Source organism: Rattus rattus, chromosome 17 (assembly GCF_011064425.1).
Source record: "Rattus rattus isolate New Zealand chromosome 17, Rrattus_CSIRO_v1, whole genome shotgun sequence".
Taxonomy (NCBI): Eukaryota; Metazoa; Chordata; class Mammalia; order Rodentia; family Muridae; genus Rattus; species Rattus rattus.
In genome coordinates this window covers 19,089,113-19,107,185 of record NC_046170.1, presented here as the reverse complement: position 1 = coordinate 19,107,185, position 18,073 = coordinate 19,089,113, and the positions used below count along the sequence as shown (strand labels likewise).

The 18,073-nt window shown below is 42.4% G+C and overlaps 1 protein-coding gene across 1 annotated transcript in view; it reads right to left on the bottom strand.

The window, feature by feature from the left end:
- Nucleotides 1–405: 405 nt before the first annotated feature.
- Nucleotides 406–18,073, bottom strand: part of Usp38 (ubiquitin specific peptidase 38) — a 30,522-nt gene continuing 12,854 nt past the window's right edge. Inside the window, exons 5-10 of the mRNA XM_032887487.1 lie at nt 14,983–15,141; nt 12,576–12,769; nt 8,510–8,603; nt 6,538–6,644; nt 4,008–5,367; nt 406–1,630 (exon numbers count right to left, since the gene is read on the bottom strand). Coding sequence (XP_032743378.1) covers nt 1,469–1,630; nt 4,008–5,367; nt 6,538–6,644; nt 8,510–8,603; nt 12,576–12,769; nt 14,983–15,141 — 2,076 coding nt within the window. The 3' untranslated portion in view covers nt 406–1,468. The remainder of the gene's footprint in view (nt 1,631–4,007; nt 5,368–6,537; nt 6,645–8,509; nt 8,604–12,575; nt 12,770–14,982; nt 15,142–18,073) is intronic.

Below are 18,073 nucleotides of genomic sequence, written 5' to 3'. Positions count from 1 at the left end.
TTGGGAAAAAGATAAGCCTTAAGTCACCAAAGGCCAGTACTTCCTTATAGTATTTTCAAAATAAATATGAGACTGATCTCCAGAACAATACATGGTTAGAGATATGCTAAAATGGCCAGGAAGAAGGATCTTTGGGACAATGCTTGAGTACCATATAATCATGTCCCAGGAGGACTGACATGTTTCCAGTTTCCTGCCACAAAACACTCTCTCTCTCTCTCTCTCTCTCTCTCTCACACACACACACTCACTCTCTCTCTCTCTCATACACATACACATACACACACACACACACACACACACACACACACACACACACACACACACCTCTCTCCCTCTTCCTCCTTCCCAAACAGCAAACACCCCAGGACCAAAAAGGAAAACCAAAACAGGATGGTAGGGATGTGGGGTGTGACATTTTAATATTTTATGAAGCAGATTATATTTTATGTGTAAGGCATGTGTCTCAAAGGGAAAAAAACCCATATATACAACTCTAAAAATGTTATCAATGTTTAATGTGAAGATTAAATAACAAATCAAAGATTTTGTACTTAAACTAGCTTCATTTCCTCTGAATTTTTCTAAGAGTTAGAAATTTACCATTACACTTACTAGTTTAGAACCACCAAGATTTTACTTCTGAAAAATCTAATACCTTTAAAAAATAATTTTAATGTTAGCACAAAATTACTTCCTAACATTTTGTTTTAGAAAACTTTCGGCAGCCAAAGCTATTTTTGAATTACAGTACTGCAAGGCACATACAGGACTCAGCTCCTTTAAAACACACAGGAGATGCCGTCCCTGAAACAGGATTTTAAAGTCCTTGGACAACTGGAAATACTACAGAGTTGGGTTAAAAACACTGCCTACGGCATCACGCACCTTCCGTAAATCACTTGCCATGTGTGGTGTAGATGATCCTTTAAATGACACTTGTTCCTCAATCTGGAGCGCAATGCCGAGGAGACGGGCAGCAGCCCAGAGACTGGCAGCTGGGGCGGAGCGTGGTATCGACTCCACAGAGACTTGAATTTAATATTGGGGTAATTATGCCAGAAACGAAGACTTTCATTTTTCTTAAAACAAGATATATATCTAGCAACAATTCTTAAAAGAATGCAAAATGAATTATTTTGTTCAGTACAAGTAAAATACACCATTTCAATCCTTCTACCAAATTTAATGAGCTTAATTAGAGACCAGGTATGCCTTTTCCTCTCAACACTTTTGGCCAAGCATGTCTAACCATAAATGCAAATGGAAGTTTAAGAGGTAGATTTTTTTTTTCCATGATGCATTTTTGTCAAGAAAATAAAAACAACCACTGAGTGTATTTTCTTAAGTATTTGGGTCTAATGAAAAGAAAAATAAAAGCTAGATATGCTCTAGGTCACAGCCTAACATTTTAACAGCCACAGTGTCAGATGTTTGGTGACCAGATGCATTTTCAGTTCTCTCAGGGTCAAAAGACGAGTCTGCCAACTGCGTTAAATCCTCCTCCACCCCCTCCACCCGTCGGCCCACAGCTTCCTGGTGGGTCATTGTCGTCAAATCCATTGGGCCGAAAGGAGCATGACGCCGACGCAGCTTGTAGGGCCCGGGCTCGAGCATTCAATTCTTGTTCCTAAAATTAAAAGTAATGTTTATGAAACTGATTAGCCAAGTAAACAGAGTGTGGCACATACACACTTCTTCCCAAACTGTGCTCATCTCTACCAAGCAAGCAACCGTCATGTCAAACTCTGACATCCAGGCAGACTCATGTCTTTAATCCCAGGATGCGGGAGGCAGAGGCAGGCAGTCTTTGAGGACAGTCTCGTCAACACAGAGTTCTAGGATAGCCAGGGCTACACAGAGATACCCTGTTTGAAAGAAATTAAACAAAAATAAAATAAAACCTGACATCTATCTTTGCTATCTCCCCCTGAAGTACATGGTCACCTTTGGAGAAAGCAAGGCAGAGAGGGCAAATTCCTCAGTGACAGAGACTTTACAACAGAGGGTCAACTCCTGCGAAATGTCTAGTACAAAAGGAATTTCAACATCTATAATCCATTTTGGTAGTGTATGAATACGACAGGTCAGAAATGACCACTAATGCCTAAAGTTTTCCCTCTACTGCTTCCGTAGGTTCATGAGTCAGACAGATCTCGAGGAACAGCGGTAGTAAATGAAGCCTGTCTCTGTATAGTGGGACAGGGGGACTTAGAACTCTCCTCTCCCCCATGGCTTACTAGAAAGTTTCCCAGAGAATCAGTGATGTCTGCCTATGTGCCGAGTAAACGTAGGTGCTCACTAAACACTAACGCTCTGCTTTAGAACACCATGAGTTATGGAGAGGCTGAGACGGACGGCCTGACGGTATGAACGAGGTCTGAAGCCCACAGGCTAGGAGAACGGACTCCCACAAACTTCTCTCATTTCCACATGTGAACAACATGCATACACACACATACACTGCAAAAAGTGTAAAGGCTTAAAAAGAAGTCATTATCAGTTTACAGAGGGCAACTGCAAATAAATAAAGGCAGAATCACAGAGTGCAGAGATGGACCTAAATCAACCATGAAAGGAATGGCTGCTCCCAGTCAAATACCACGCGGCCACATGTAATATGCGGACTCGGACTGTCTTCCAAGTAGGAATAGCCGCAGCTACAAAATGTGCGTGCCAGCTCCACCATGGATACAGCTCCTCATCTGGTGAACGTCGGAACACTGATTATCTGTGTACTTCAGAAGGGACAGCTGTGCCGCGCCTTGTAGTAAGCAGTTTCCCAGCCTCCGGTGTTCAAACACTATCATCTGTAATGACTGGACACATCCGACTTCCTTTACCTGGGTGTGAAGCCATCTGCACTAAGTATTAATGGTCAGTCAGTCTAGTTCTAAAATTCTAATTATTTTGCAAAGCTAATTTAATTTTTGTAACACTCTAGAACACTGCCATTCCTCTGGAAAATATATCATGTCTCATCCTTTGGGGAGGTTATAATTCAGTAAATTTAAAAGCCTTTGAATAGCCCTGCAATTTCGTCTGTAAGTCACTGTAGCTCCTTCCTGTTTGAGGGCAGGGTCTCCTCATGTGTCATATGCCAGCCTCCAACTGGCAGTCTTCCTGCCTCCAGTTCCTTCCTGTTTGGCTTTGCTGGCATGCACCACCACACCTAGAATCTAGTGGCTCTAGTTGAGAAATTTCACACACACACACACACACACACACACACACACACACACACACACACACACAGCACCAAACAAATTTGAAATCTGAATTCCAAGGGAAATAGTTTCTTGAAAAAGACTTATTCATAATAAGCCCCTGTCATATGAAACTTTTACTCCATAGCTTTTCCTTAGCAAATGTTCTTTATTCCTTGGCTCTGTGGTAAATCTTTGGAGAAAACAAACATCCTTTACATATTCATTAAGCTCTTTATCTGGCTCATCTGCAGATCAATACATTTTCCTTAAAATACTGACAAAAGAGCCTGTAGGAGTTAATGTAGGTGAGGTGGTTCAGGGTGTTTGCTGTGCAAGCCTAAGGGACTGAGTTAACAGAGCCACACGGAGGCTGACAGAGACCTAACTCTGCAGTTGCCTCTGACCTCCACTGCTGTCCTACGCACCACAATAAAAACAGAAAAAACAAAATAGCTCTTTTCCCTGCAGGAGGAACTGAGGGGCAGGAGGAACTGAGGAAGCAGAACATTTACATTCCCTTAAGCCCCTGTTTCTGTACGGCATGATCTGATAATACTTTGTACTAATAGGACACCATTTGCAGTTATAAACAACTGAGGCACAGCTTTGTAATTAAAAACGAAGTCTTCTATATTGCAAATAATTGGCAATATTTCATACTACATGTATGAGTGGAAATCTATACATCCAGACTTAGGCGTCAGTACCCTGGAAAATGTGTCAGGTTTAAAGTTGGAGCGCTGGATTAACTGTGTTCCGTACTGTCTGTCAGAAACCACACCTGTGCTTGCAACTCACCTGCAAATACAGTTTGTTGTCCTTTGTTATGGCGTCCATGAGCTCTTTCTGTAGTGGTGGCTCTCCATTGACCCAGACGCCACTGGCTGGATTGTCACTGCGTACACCATTAGTTCTGCTTTGCTTTTTGTAGAAAAGCACGTACGCTGTGTCTTTTGGAAACCTACTTGTGATTTTCTGGACTGACTGAAATGAAGTAAATGTCACCCTGCTGTCATTAAATAAAAACCACTCTTGTGACATTTCCTTATTTTCCAAGTCCTGTTCAATGACTGTATTGGGGCTTTCTCCCCCTAGTAAACTACTCTGGGAGGGTGTTAATGACAGACTTTCAGACTGGGGGCGCATCTGGTAGGAAGACTCTGTACCTGTGATGTTTCTGGCATAAGAATAGTAATGGCCACTTTCAGAGGACACACCAGAGTGCACAACAACAGAACTTAATAGGTAGGGCACTAATTTGGGGCAGAAAGCTTCTTCAGTCCCAGAAGGTTTTAATTTTTTAGCTAGGTTCTCATTAACATCAGTGAAGTCAGCATCTGCAGACCAACCTTCCGACAAGGAAGAGAGGGAAGTCCTTTTAACGGGCAACTCCAAAACCAGCGGCAGTGACACATTGTCTAAAATCTTTCTTCTCACGTGGTACTTCTGATCATAGGAGAATCTCAGGAGCGTAAGGATCAGGTACTCAGGCTCCTCTGTGATCTGTATAGTCTTCTCTGCATTCTGTAGAGAGGCACAGCTTTCACAGTAATATTGGTTCTCACCAGTCAGAACCTCGGGAGCCAAAAAGTAGTTCAGTAGGTCAGTCACCGAAGTTGTGCTCTCACCTCCTGGGTTCTGAGGTACATCTTTACTGACAAGAATCTTTGCAGATTCCCCAGGGACAGAAGAGTTTTCGGCACAGGGAAACTCAACAGGAGGACTGCCCAATCGTCTTTCACTCACAACTGAGTCACAAACAAAGGCAGCTGCTGCTGGGTTACAAACTACTGGCTCTTCTTCTGCGTCAGTGACACTGGTTTGCATTAGCCCATCATCTTGTGCACTGGGTAGCGAAGCTGGGTCTTGGAAAGATGAGTCTTCCACAGAAGGTCTAGGACAGAAGGCTAGCGAAAGATCTGTGAAGGCTTCCACTTTGTGTGAGGTACTCCTGCAGTTCAGGCAGCAGATGTGAGTCCGTAGTTTTCCTCCGAACATTTTCTCTATTAGAGTCTTCTCACTGTCACCTGTGCCAGGGGACTCTGAGGGCACAGCTACCTTATTGGTTACTTCTTGTAAACAAGTTTCAGTGCAGCCCAGACCTTCAGAAGGCTTATGTGAGGACTGAATTCGTAAGATCTTTTCTTCTTCATGGAGTCTGCAAGAGGGTATATCATTACATAGCCAAGATTAATGGTATTTATGTTCGAGATTATACAAACATGTTAATTCAACCAAGTACAAAGCTCATAGCCGTTTTCTCCTCCCTTACTCAGGAGCGTGAACAGTTAGTAGGAAAGGCCTTAAAGAGCATGCTTGTTCTCCACTCAGCTCCCATCCTGTGCACTGTCATACACACGTGCACGCCAGCACACACACACACACACACACACACACACACACACACACACACACACACACACACACACACACCTGCTCTACTGCTCTGTCTCACACAGCTCCCTGTGCTTGACATCTCAGCAGCTTAGCACCAAGAAACCAACACTACACTAAGGAAGGAGGACTAGCTTTACTAGTTGTTCATACTAGAGAAAGGAATGGACGCAGAAGCATACAGGTACTGTAGGTCTTATTATTAATGAAGAGGTAAAAAGACATCATAAAATACCACATCCTTAAAGTCTTGGCTCTCCAAGCCCGCTGAGGGCAGGCTTTGAAGATTTTATAGCCTGCTCTCACTTTCCATTCTCTCCCTGCTTCCCAGCTGCCAGGCTGGTCTTAAACTCCTGCTGCCAGGCCTTCTCTGCCACGACAGACTAAAATGCTCTGAAACTGTGAACCAAAACAAACTTTTCTGCTCTGTCTTGTTTCTGGCCATGGTAGTATTTTATCAAGCAATAGAAAAGCAACAACATACATACATACATACATACATTAAAACAATATATCTAAAATGAATCATTACAAATTAATTTCCAGCATTTCTAAGCAAGCATCATTGCTCCACACGTCACTGCAAGTGTGTATCTCCACAGACGACAGCTGGACACGGTACCTGCACTGCATCCTTCCTTACTGAGATCCGCTGTTACAAGATGAAATACGTGAGGAAAAGCTGAGCTCCCACACATGCAGTTAAAAGGGGGTTGGCAGATGTGTGAGGTTTTGGCAGCCCCTTGGGAACTCTGCTGCTATATTTTGGTAACAGGTACTCTAAAGAGAAAGCATCCAAAGCGAACAGCAGACTAAGAACAAGCACAACCTTATAAACACACAGCCACACGGGGCGCTTTAAAGATCAAGTCTGAAAGGAGAATTACGGAAAGTAGGTACTAAGACAACTTAATAAACTTTAAACTGTTTGTACCTGTCCAGCAGAAACCTGAGGTACTCAGAGCAATCCTGTTGTGACCTGGGAGCAAACCACGGAGGTCTGGAAGCCTCAAAAAATATCCGAGGTGCGTATGCTTCCCTCTTGATTGTGCAAAGGAAAATGCAAAAGTGACTTACAGTACGAACCAGTGACTGGGCCTATAAAGATTTCTCCCATACTCCATTTTTACCAATATATGCCAGGCACTGGTACAGTGCAGAGGCAGCATTTACATTAAGCAGCCATTAGACTAGTCATAAATGAATTCTGCACAGAAGTAGAATTGCTGACATGGAACCAAGCAGACAGGGTGCTTACACCTTATACTGGGACTCAGACATCTCACACTCCTGCCACAGGGTCCGCTTTTATCCCCCTATGACATTCATGGCTTTGAGTCCCTAAGTTTTTTGAAAAAAAAACAAAAAAACAAAAAACAAATAACAACTCCCCCTCCCAGAGTGTAAGAATGATATTAATGAATGTAAATGACGTGTGTGTGTGTGTGTGTGTGTGTGTGTGTGTGTGTGTGTGTGTGTGTGCTGTGTAGTGCAATAGGAACTGTGCATACTTACTTTGCTGAAAACTTCTGTCAGGTATAAGTTATACATGTGTGGAAGGGGGACATTTTGTTGTTGCTGTTCTTGGTTACAGTTTAATACTGTGTTAGTAGCACTATGACTGGCTTGAGACGTGCGTCTGTCTGAGCCTCCTGCCCCCAGCCCTGGAACACCGGCACTACAGACGTGTGCCACCACACCTGGCTAAGAGGCAGTTTTCATGTCCCTGGGTCCTGATGTTAATTTGCTGACATATTTTTCCCAGGTGAATCATATCCTCTGAGTGTATCACCAACTCTAAGCCACCCTGCCATCTCAAACTCCCTCTCATTCTTTTCATTTCACTGTGTAAGAATTTATTCCAGCTCTAAAGACTCTCATTTCCTGACAATCGCACTGAGACAATGGCAATTAGAGTGAACCAGAACAAAAATGATTTATGCTCTATATGAGCAACACGTAAATTCTATGCATGTTCAAGCCTTAGCTAGAGGGTCCTCGGGAGCAGGATCCCTGCTTGATTCTCACTGGATGACACACAGAACCTCTGAATGTGTCTGCTCAATGAATTTACCTAGAGGATCCATAGACCCCACCTCAATTTGACTTCCCTGAATTAACTTGTGGATATAGAAGAATACCACAAAGTTTTAAGTTCAAAAGCTTAAGAGATCTGTGATCACAATAGAATACCTAAGAACACAGGGCAGGCCAGCTGCGGTGGAGTGCCAGCACCTGGGAGGCGGGGCAGGCAGATGTCTGTGAGTTTGAGCTCTACAGACTGAGTTCCAGGACAGCCAGGGCCACAGAGTGAAACTTTGTATTGAAAAACAAAGCCATAACAAAACCAAAACAAAAGGACAATGGAGAAAAAAATCCTAGACCACAATTACTTTGTGTTCATTATTATGTCAATATATTTAGTCTCTGTAAACCAACGAAACAAAACAAAATCCTAACCACAGTCAATTCTTTTCCTTCCCTCCCTCCTTTTTTGTCTCTTTTTGAGACAGGCTCTTGCTACACAGCCTAGACAGACCCTAAAGTCACTACTGAGTCCTGTCTCAGCTTTTTGAGAGCTGGAGTGGCAGGTGTGTGACATTAAGCCAAGCTTTAAAATTCTTTTTTCAGAAAGGAAATTCTTTATCAACTAGACTTCGTGTGTAGTAGGTTTTACAACAATATGTCAGCATAATAATCCTCTGCAGGGAAGGGAAGCAGGGAGAAGAGACATGCCTTCTAGGTGTCCAGGAAGAGTCCCTGAGCATTTGGAAGTGGATCTGTTTGTTACTTGGGTAAGACATGTGATATATAATTCTATCAGTTAAAAAGACTCATTATGATATGTAGTTTAAAGAAGACAGTCATGCAGTTAATATGTACATATTACACACGTAAATACTCACTTGTGTATGAGCCAAAAAAGCAAAAAGATGTTGTAATTTTTTCATTAAGGAATTACACCCATTTAGATTTAAAGATAATACTTGTCTTCTGAACCTGAAAAAGAACAAAAGCTAATGTTATCTCTACACTCCTACACTTTTTTATAAGTGAAGCTAAAGGAAGCTAGTTTAAGAATGGGTCATCCTCTGCGGTTCCTGACTTACAGGACAGCTCTTTCCTAACAAAGTTACTACTGCACTTTGTGTGTACTCAGCTTTCCCCTCCGTCCTGAGTGCTGCGTTCCTGGTGTATGCCACACCTGGCCCATAGCACGGGCCTCTTAACTCTGAGGAAGGGAAAGGAATTCAAGTACTTCCTGAGGCTGTAGGAGGATCCCCTCGAGCTGGCGTACCTGCCTGATATGGGAGCTGGGAACCAAACTGAGCCTTCTCTCTGCCGCCATACGACTTCTGTTTTTCGTTGTCTATGTTGATGTTTTGACCAAGTGTCTGTCTGTAGACTTACATTACAAAGGAGGCAGAGTGACAATAAATGGATGGGCTCCTGCTACATGGCCTGGTCTAGATGCTATCATAGTTTTATTTTCTGGGTTAGCAAATATAAATTGGCTAAATATTAATTTTAACTTATAAAAACCAACTTAATGTTGATTATTTCAGAAGTAAAAAATATTCTTCCATCAAAACATACAAAGTTAGGGTGATCTAAACAGAGTAGGAGTGGGGCTGGAGAGGTGGTCAGCGGTTAAGACAACTGGCTGCTCTTGCAGAGGCCCTGAGTTCACCTCCCAGCACCCATGAGACACTCACAAGCACCTGGAACTCTGGTTTTGGTGGCTCTGGCAACCTCTTGTGGCTTCCACAGCACCAGGCACTAAAGTATGGTACGGACAGACACTCAGGCAAAATATCAGCATAGACGAAGTAAAAATATGTCATATAGTCCCAGCACCCACGTCAGGCAGGTACTCCAGCTCTAGGGGATCCTGCAGTCTCAGGAAGCACTTGAATTCCTTTCTCTTCCTCAGACATAAAAGGAGTGGGCTACAGGTCAGGTGTGGCAGCACGTACCTGTAATCCAGCACTCAGGAGGTGAGGGAAAACATGTGTCTGAGGCTAGTCTGGGCTACCAGAGTGAATTCCAGGCCAACACTATGAGAGATACAAGCTATCTCAAAAAACAATATAGGAATAGCTAGAATCTGTAAAAAAAAAAAAAAAAAAAATCACTCAAAAGTAAAAAGGGACTTTTTTGTGGGTCTAAAATCTAGACAATACAAAAATTGAAGATGGGACTATATAAAACAAAAAAATATATAAATAAAACACTATAAATTTGAGTCACACGGTTGGAAGAGTGCTATAATATTACATATCTAATTTATATCATATGAAACAAACAAAAAGTCAACAGAGAAACACAGAAAGAAAATAGCTCATTTACTTCGTTGTGCTGAGAGTAAAGAGGGAAAACTTCTCCAACGGTCAGCAATGTTCAAGTAAGGACACAATCATTGACTGTGTTGAGTCTGGGTGTGGGTCTGTAGTCTATAATACAAAGAGCGCTGTGGCAGGAGGACTGTGAATTTGAGGCCAGTCTGGGTAAAACCCTATTTTCCTAAAATAAGAAAACAATAATTATACTCGCTAAATTGTGAAAAGTTTAAGACTGACTGATTGAATCAAGTGCTGTCAGAGGCAGAGTCACAGGTACAGTCCTATATAAAGTATATAAGGTCAGATTTGGGCTAGGGAGATGGTCCGTTGGGTCCCCTCATGTCTCCAGCACTCATGTGAAAGCTGTGTAAGGTGCTTCTCCTCTGTCACCCCAATACTGTGGGGCAGAGACAAGTAGATTCTAGGAGCCTGCTAGCCAGCCAGTCTAGCTACAGAGAGGAGCTCCAGGCTCTATGAGGGGCTAGAAGGTCAAGAAGTGACCGAGGAAGCTATCCTGACATCAGCCTGTGCATCTAGGAATGTCCACACGGGTTAGCACTCCCCTCAATCCCTGTAGTGTGTAAGGGGAAATCATTCGGCATGTCCTCGTCACGGACAGTCTCATCTGTGCATGCTAGAGAAATGTCAACTATGTGCAAAACACTCTGATATTTACCAAAAGTATGGGTAAGGAAACGTCAGGCTGGCACGATGGCTTGCTGGGAAAGGTGCTTACCCCGTGGGCCTGATGATCCGAGCTTTAGTCCTGGAACCCATGTAAAGGTAGAAGGAGAGAACTGACTCTACACTTTTCTTCTGGCTTCTACACCTGTGTCATAGCACTCGTTTATTATGTCCCCCCCTAACACTAACATATTTAAACAAAAAAGATAAACACCATGTCAGGTGACTGACAAGAACAATTTCAACGGGTTCCTTTCAGATGTGCGTAAACATGTGTTAATTATATGCAACAGTTTTGTATTAGATAACTGTACAAAAAAAGATCTAAAACAATGCACATAGCTGACATTTTTAGAATGTGTGCTTCTTGGTTTTTACAAGTTCTTTTTTTAAACCGAGCAAAATAATTTATGTATTTCCTAAGAGATTTTTGTTCTGAGGTATCATTATCGGTGGCCACAGCACTTTGCAGTTACAAGTGCTTTGGGTCGGGGGTTGGGGATTTAGCTCAGTGGTAGAGCGCTTGCCTAGAAAGCGTAAGGCCCTGGGTTCGGTCCCCACCTCCGAAAAAAAAAAAACAAAAAAACAAAAAAACAAAACAAAACAAGTGCTTTGGGTCTCTACTTTCCCTGATGGCTAGCAAGGTGACCTCTGGACTCTTCAGCCTTATATTTAATACCACGTGTGTCTACGAGTGCCCATTTACCCATTTAACAAGTTATTAAATGCAAACTAACCAACAAAACTCAATGGAGCCCCAGATAGGTGGGTTTTATGGTCTGGGACAAACAACTGAGCACTAAAGCCAAGCCCACACATGACAGTATACCCCTCTAGAAAGTGTTTAAGTGCTAATGGCTTGCACCTTTGGGTCAGCTCAATTGACACTATTTTTAAGGAAAAGTTGACAATTATTTTGTATCTTCAAGGACAATTTCTTCTGAGACAGAGCCTCTCATGTAGACACACACCATGCACACAGGGATCACAATGAACTATTCATCTTCCTGACCCTATCCCAACTGCTGGGACTACAGATGCCCAATGGCAAGCCTGGCTTCATGAGGTGCCGGGGGCCATGCACGGCAGGCGGTGCACTAGAGGAAGGCACTCTAGAGGCTATGCTAAGAACCCATTTCAGGTTTGCTGCATTCAAAAGAAAACGAGTTTGAAAAAAAATTCACAGGAATGCAAAAGAGCATGCCTCTTCTCATATCTGCTCAGGAACCAACAGCTTGGCATGGAAACAAAGCTTAGGTTTCCTAAAAGCAAAAAGTCACAATATATGAATTTAAAAATACAGTGGGACAGTAGAACACTGTAGGACACATAAACTCTTTGGAGTAGGTTCAGTCAATACTTTTGGTTACATTACAAAAATATCAAGTCCTACTGATTAAAGATCAAACAGTGTGCCAAGCAACCAGAGCTTCCAGGGACTAAGCCACTACCTAAAGACTATACATGGACTGACCCTGGACTCTGACCTCATAGGTAGCAATGAATAGCCTAGTAAGAGCACCAGTGGAAGGGGAAGCCCTGGGTCCTGCTAAGACTGAACCCCAAGTGAACTAGAAATGGGGGAGGGTGGGGAGGGGAACACCCATAAGGAAGGGGGGGAGGAAGGATGTTTGCCCGAAAACCGGAAAAGGGAATAACATACGAAATGAAATAGAAAATTACTCAAGTTAAAAAAAAAAAAAAAAAAAAAAAAAGATCAAACAGTGGCACTGTAAATACAATGTCGATGAAATTGGTCAGAGTCTGTATGATGGCGTCCCAACCCTTCCTAGGCATTAGAGTAGGTTCCTTTCTGACTGAGGAAACTGATGGCAATGTGAACACTGATGCTGCTTACACGGAGGCGGATGATTCTCCCTTCCTCCTGCCTCCTCAGCAGGCACGCATTCCTACTTCACCTCAGAAAGTTCACATTTAAACTTACTCTGTAGCCATAAACAATGCTTGTAAAACACTGTTCATGTAACACGTGTTTCCCAGGTTAATAAGACCAGTTTTCCCAGTTTCAGATTTTCCAGAAAGTCTAGACAAGCAAGATGCCAAAGCGTTGGATTGAGAAGTCCAGGCACTTTGATTGAGAATCAACTTAATCCTCTCTTCAGTGGGCTTAGGAAAATCCTAGATCATGAAGAAAACAACAGTTTAAACGTAAAGAGAAAGCGACAGTTTAGTTGAACAAGCCAACAACATAGCGAGGTCTTCCTGCTGGCCTTTGTGCTCTTTGCTCTCACTCGCTTTATGCATGACTGACAACATTCAGTCCGTTCCTCAGAGCACCACACGGCAGGCAAGGTGATGGCTAATTTCAACTGTCCACTTAAAAGCAAGGACAGTATAAACAGGTACAGTCTTTGGGATGTGTGAGGGTCTCTAGAGAGGAGTCACCTAGAGGGAGACTTCCCCTGAGTGTGGGCTGCAAGTCTTTCTCTGCATAGGTCCTTCTCATTACAGCTGAGAGCTGCTCATGTTACCATGACGCCCTCAGACTGTGAGGCACAGCAACCACAAAATGAAACAGGGACAAATGCCTCTCAGAATCTTGTTAAGGGCTTTTTTTTTTATTTTTTGAGACAAAAAACTCAATCTATAGACTAAGATGGCCATCAACTCACAGTAATCCTCTTGCCTCAGTATCCCAAGTGCAGAGATAACAGGCATAAAATATGATGCTTGTCTTAAAATACTTTAAAAGTTGACGGAATCAGGAATTCAAGTTGTGTGAGAATCACTTGTATTCCAATCCTATGATTAAAACAGATGATGACTCTGGTGCACCCAGTGCCAGCCTTATAAATGCTGGCTTACAGCAGTGATGGAAAGAGAGGCTACAGAATCACCCGCTGGGAAGGTGAGACTCAATCTGGTGGCTGCCACCTAGAAAATTACTACACACAGTAGCTTCCTCTTACTTAGTACAGCAGGAAATAAGGAAATAAAAATCTAAGTGTAAATGATTTCATGCCTGAGCAGAGCAATGGGCAATAAGGAATGCTGGGAAAGTCATTTTTGCTTAATGATTGGCTTTCTAGATCAAATGTGGTGGTCTGAAAGAAAATGGCCCCCCTTGGCCCATAGGGAGTGGGGCTAGTAGGGGTGTGGCCTTATTGGAATAGGTGTGGCTTTGTTGGAGGTGTGTCACTAGGGGTAGGCTTTGAGGTCTCAGATGCTCAAGCCAGTTCTCTTCCTGCTACCTGCCGATCCAGATGAAGAACTCCAAGCTCCTTCTCAAGCACCATGTCTACCTGTATGCAGCCATGCTGCCCACCAGGATGATAATGGACTGAACCTCTGAACTGTATGTAAGCCAGCTCCAGTGAATGTTGTCCTTTCGAAGAGTTGCTGTAGTCATGGTGTCTCTTCCCAGCAATGGAAACTCTAAGTCATCAAGATCACCATCTAACGTTTACACCACAAAGGACTAACACTTTGAAATGGCATTTTAAGCTGCTTTTGTCTTGTTGGATTTTGCTGCTGACAGCTACTTGAAAATACTTTCTTTGGGCTAAGAGTAAACCCCTTGCTTCTGAGTACTAGAAATGGACAACTATCAGTCAGCAGACATGGTGGCAATGAGGGAAGACAGTAACAATCTCTCAAGTCCTTGGCAAATGCTTCTGTGCACCATTTACATAGGCCCAAAACCTTGTGATTCAGATGTAGTCCTCAGTCTGAGTTAGTCGGGAGGAGGCAAACCCAGCTTGTTCTTAATTTATCTTACGTGTATTAGTGAGGCAACGAGGCCTGTATATTGCTTTTGCTATATCAATATAATGATTACGTTGATATCTAGCAACTTCTGATTAAGCCTGACTGAACTCAGCTCTACGAGTGTTTGGCTATGTTCTGATTTTTGCAATCATCCATTTCTCAACACAAATATTCACCACTTTTTAGAACCCATCTTTTATGAATTTGAAAATCAAGGTGACAGATAATTTAAATAGTAATTCTAAAAAACTTGGACATACATAAAGTGTACAATACAAAACAATCAAAAGGAGGGAATTGAGCATTGCCTTGGTTGTAAGAGGACAGGTTTAATTGTCCACACCTCTGAGACTGATGCAGAACTGACGCCTGTATGCATCTAATGCAGAACTCCATCACTGACAATTTCTCTAACAGCTCATACATTTAAAGTGACAGCTTTTATTTGATGACACTACAGAATTAAGAAATGTGGTTATTGATCTAGCATGGTGATAGGAAATAAAGAGATTATGCCCTGGCACTAATGAAACCACCACCTTAAACACAGCTCATTACAGTAAAGTAATATATTTTACCGAATTTGTCCCTTATGTTGTGTGTAGCTCACAAAGCCGACATACCTTTACCGCCTCCAGAATAGGCTCATAGAGATCTGGAAACCCGGAATAATGGTACATCATACAGTGAACCAGCTCCGTTAACTGCACTAAGAAGGCTGTGCTGGAAGGCAGGCCATCACTTCTGAAGGAGTGAACCAAGTTAACTACATGAGGGACAATCTGAAGAGAAAACAGAGACAAGCATTCTTAATTCATACAAGTTGACAGAAGAAGGACATACTTTTCTGTGCATTTAGTCACTTCTTTTTTCTTAAAGTCACACTGTTCAATTTTTAAAGTCACATAACTGCAACTGCATTACAAATGTATCTTTTATTTACACGTGTATGTATGTGTCTGTCTGAGTGTATGGATGTGTGCCCACAGAGGACAGAAGTGGGTGTTGAGCTCCCCTGGAGCTGGACTTACAGGTGGTTGTGAACTGCACAGACGTGTGTGCTGAGAACTGACCTTGGGGTTTCTGGCACGCACTCTTAACCCTGAACTCTGTCCCCAGCTCCTGTAATTGCATTCAATATGCTTCTCCTTCAGCTCAGCTCTAAAAACCATCTGTCTCCCACCAAGTCAACAAGCTCAGGTTCAACCTCTGGGACCTACAGTGTGGAAGAACTCACTCCAATTGTCCTCTGACTTCCACACACACACTTAATGATGTCAAAGAAAATGATTTAAAAGGGCCAGCGAGATGCCTCAGTAGGTAAAGTACTTGCTACTAAGCCCTAGGGACCTGAGTTTGATCCAGAGGACGGACTCCCGTCAACTGTCTTTTGATCTCTGTGTGTATGCACACAATGCACCTAAAACACAAACGAAACGTACGTAGGAGTTTCAGTCACTGCTGCATTTAAAAAACACTTTCAGGTGAAAATGCTACGGTCTTTCTATTGAACAGACCAATTGGTCTTTAAAAAACATCTTTTGTGTACCATGGCTCAAGCCTTACCCTTGTGTATGCCAGGCAAGTGCTCCATTAGGAGTTACACCACATAGTTACACCAGGCTAGTTAACAGCACAATGTTAGCACTCCCACAAAAATAACAGTGATCTCTCCCCTCAACGGGAATTAGCAAAACAGCTCCATCTAGTGTTAAGTTTAAGATTTCCGACTGAAAAATTAAAAAAAGCACATAGCAATGTGTACTTCAAAAGTCTTCTGAAGTAACTTAAGTATGTACTAAAATTGTGTTCGGGTAATAACAGTCTTATCGGTTGATAAGCACAGGAATGATACCTTAGATAGATCAAATCCTTATTAACAAGACAGCCACTCCAAAAAAATAATGCTAATTATTGATAAAAATCTTAAAAATATTTAATACTGGCAAATAGTACAGTAATGCTCTTTCACTTAAAATCAGTCTAAATACCAACTCTTATATAATCAAAGATTTAAGACATAACCAAAATGAAAATTCTAGTTTACAGAAGTGGCTGATATCAAGATAGAATATTTTTTCAACTAATTATTAATCATAATTTGATACTATATATATGTATGTATGTATGTATGTATGTATACTTCTGAACTAAAGGTGTCTCAGGTTCTGTATGCGTAATACCTTTGTAGCTCCAAATCTGATAAACCGAATTCACAACTCTATCAGTGTTGTCTCACCGAACAGTACTAAGAGCAGCCAATACTGGTCCAATCAGCTCCCTTTCTTGCCACTGTGGCCCCAATCAGATTCTCCAGTTACCAGTGATTGCTGTCCTGCACTGTCTGGACTTATTCTGTGTCAATGCATTAAGTCACACTGTTTGTTCTATGCCATCTTTTAAAACCTCAATTCTATTATAGTTAACTGATGTGGTCACACTGCAACAGTGTGCATAGTACCACACCGTCAGCCACTAGGTCCATGTTCCAGAATTGGGGGCTGGAAAGGAGGAGGCACAAAAACACACAATTTAAATTTATGATTAAATATAAATAAATATCAAAATTTCTTGGCTAACTCATGCACATACATTAACATTCTACTTACTCTCAATCCCCACCCTCTCTTGAATTTTTAATTTTATGCACTTGAGTATTTTCCCTGCACGTAAGCCATGTGCCTGCATGTGCTCACAGAGACCAGAAGAGGGCATCAGGTTCCCTGGAAGTGGAGTGACAGTCACCTGTGAGCCCTGTGTGTGTGCTGGGCATTACGCAGGTCCACTGGCAGAGTAGCCAAGCTCTGAACGGCTGATGCACACATCCATGCCTCCCTAGGATCCACTGATCCCTTCTCAGTCAGCTTAGGACTGTGCTGTGCTCTCATCAGCTTCCCCCAGTACCTGTGGCTGCCTGGAGTGTGAACATTCTAGTGAGCTTGTTCTTTTGCTACCATGTCTGCTTTTCCTCCCTCCTTCCTCCTCACCCTGAGGATACAACCCAGGGACTCCTGCATTCTTAGAAAAGTGCTCTATCACTGACAACGTCCTTAGCTCTCATCTCTACATTTCTAACACATCTCAGTGACAATTTCATAAAGCTAAAATCTGTCACTTTCTTGCTAAATTAGTCTGAAATCCAAAATTACTTTGTTTTCTCAGAGGTGAAGGGAGAAGATGAAAGAGAAGGACTCTGAAAGTGAATTCAGAGTTTCAAGTCTTCCAAAGCTCTTCAGTCAAGATCCTGTCTTTAGAGCAGGCTGCAGTTTTGCTGCTATCTATCACACTGTAAATGGCCACTCACATCTCCAACATGGACATCAGACACCATCCTTCCTAGCAGCACAGACGGCTGCACAAGCAGGCTGATGATGCCTTCTAGATGCTTCTGAGTTAGATTAAAAAATATTTATTCTGCTTTATGCGTATTAGTGTTACCTGTATGTATGTGCACACGAAGGTGCAGACCCAAGGAGGTCAGAAGGTGTCAGAGCCCTGGGAACTGTAGTTAGATGGTTGTGAGTCACAGTGTAGGCATTGTGAACTGAGCCTGGGTTGCTCAAAAGTGCTCCTAACCACTGAGCTATCTGTCTAGCCCCCAAATTAAGTATTTTTAATATGTGAAATTAAATGCATTTAGAAATTACTGCAATACTCATTAAAGTACTTGAGAAAAATACATATAACTTATTTAATTACTATTTTGCATTTTTT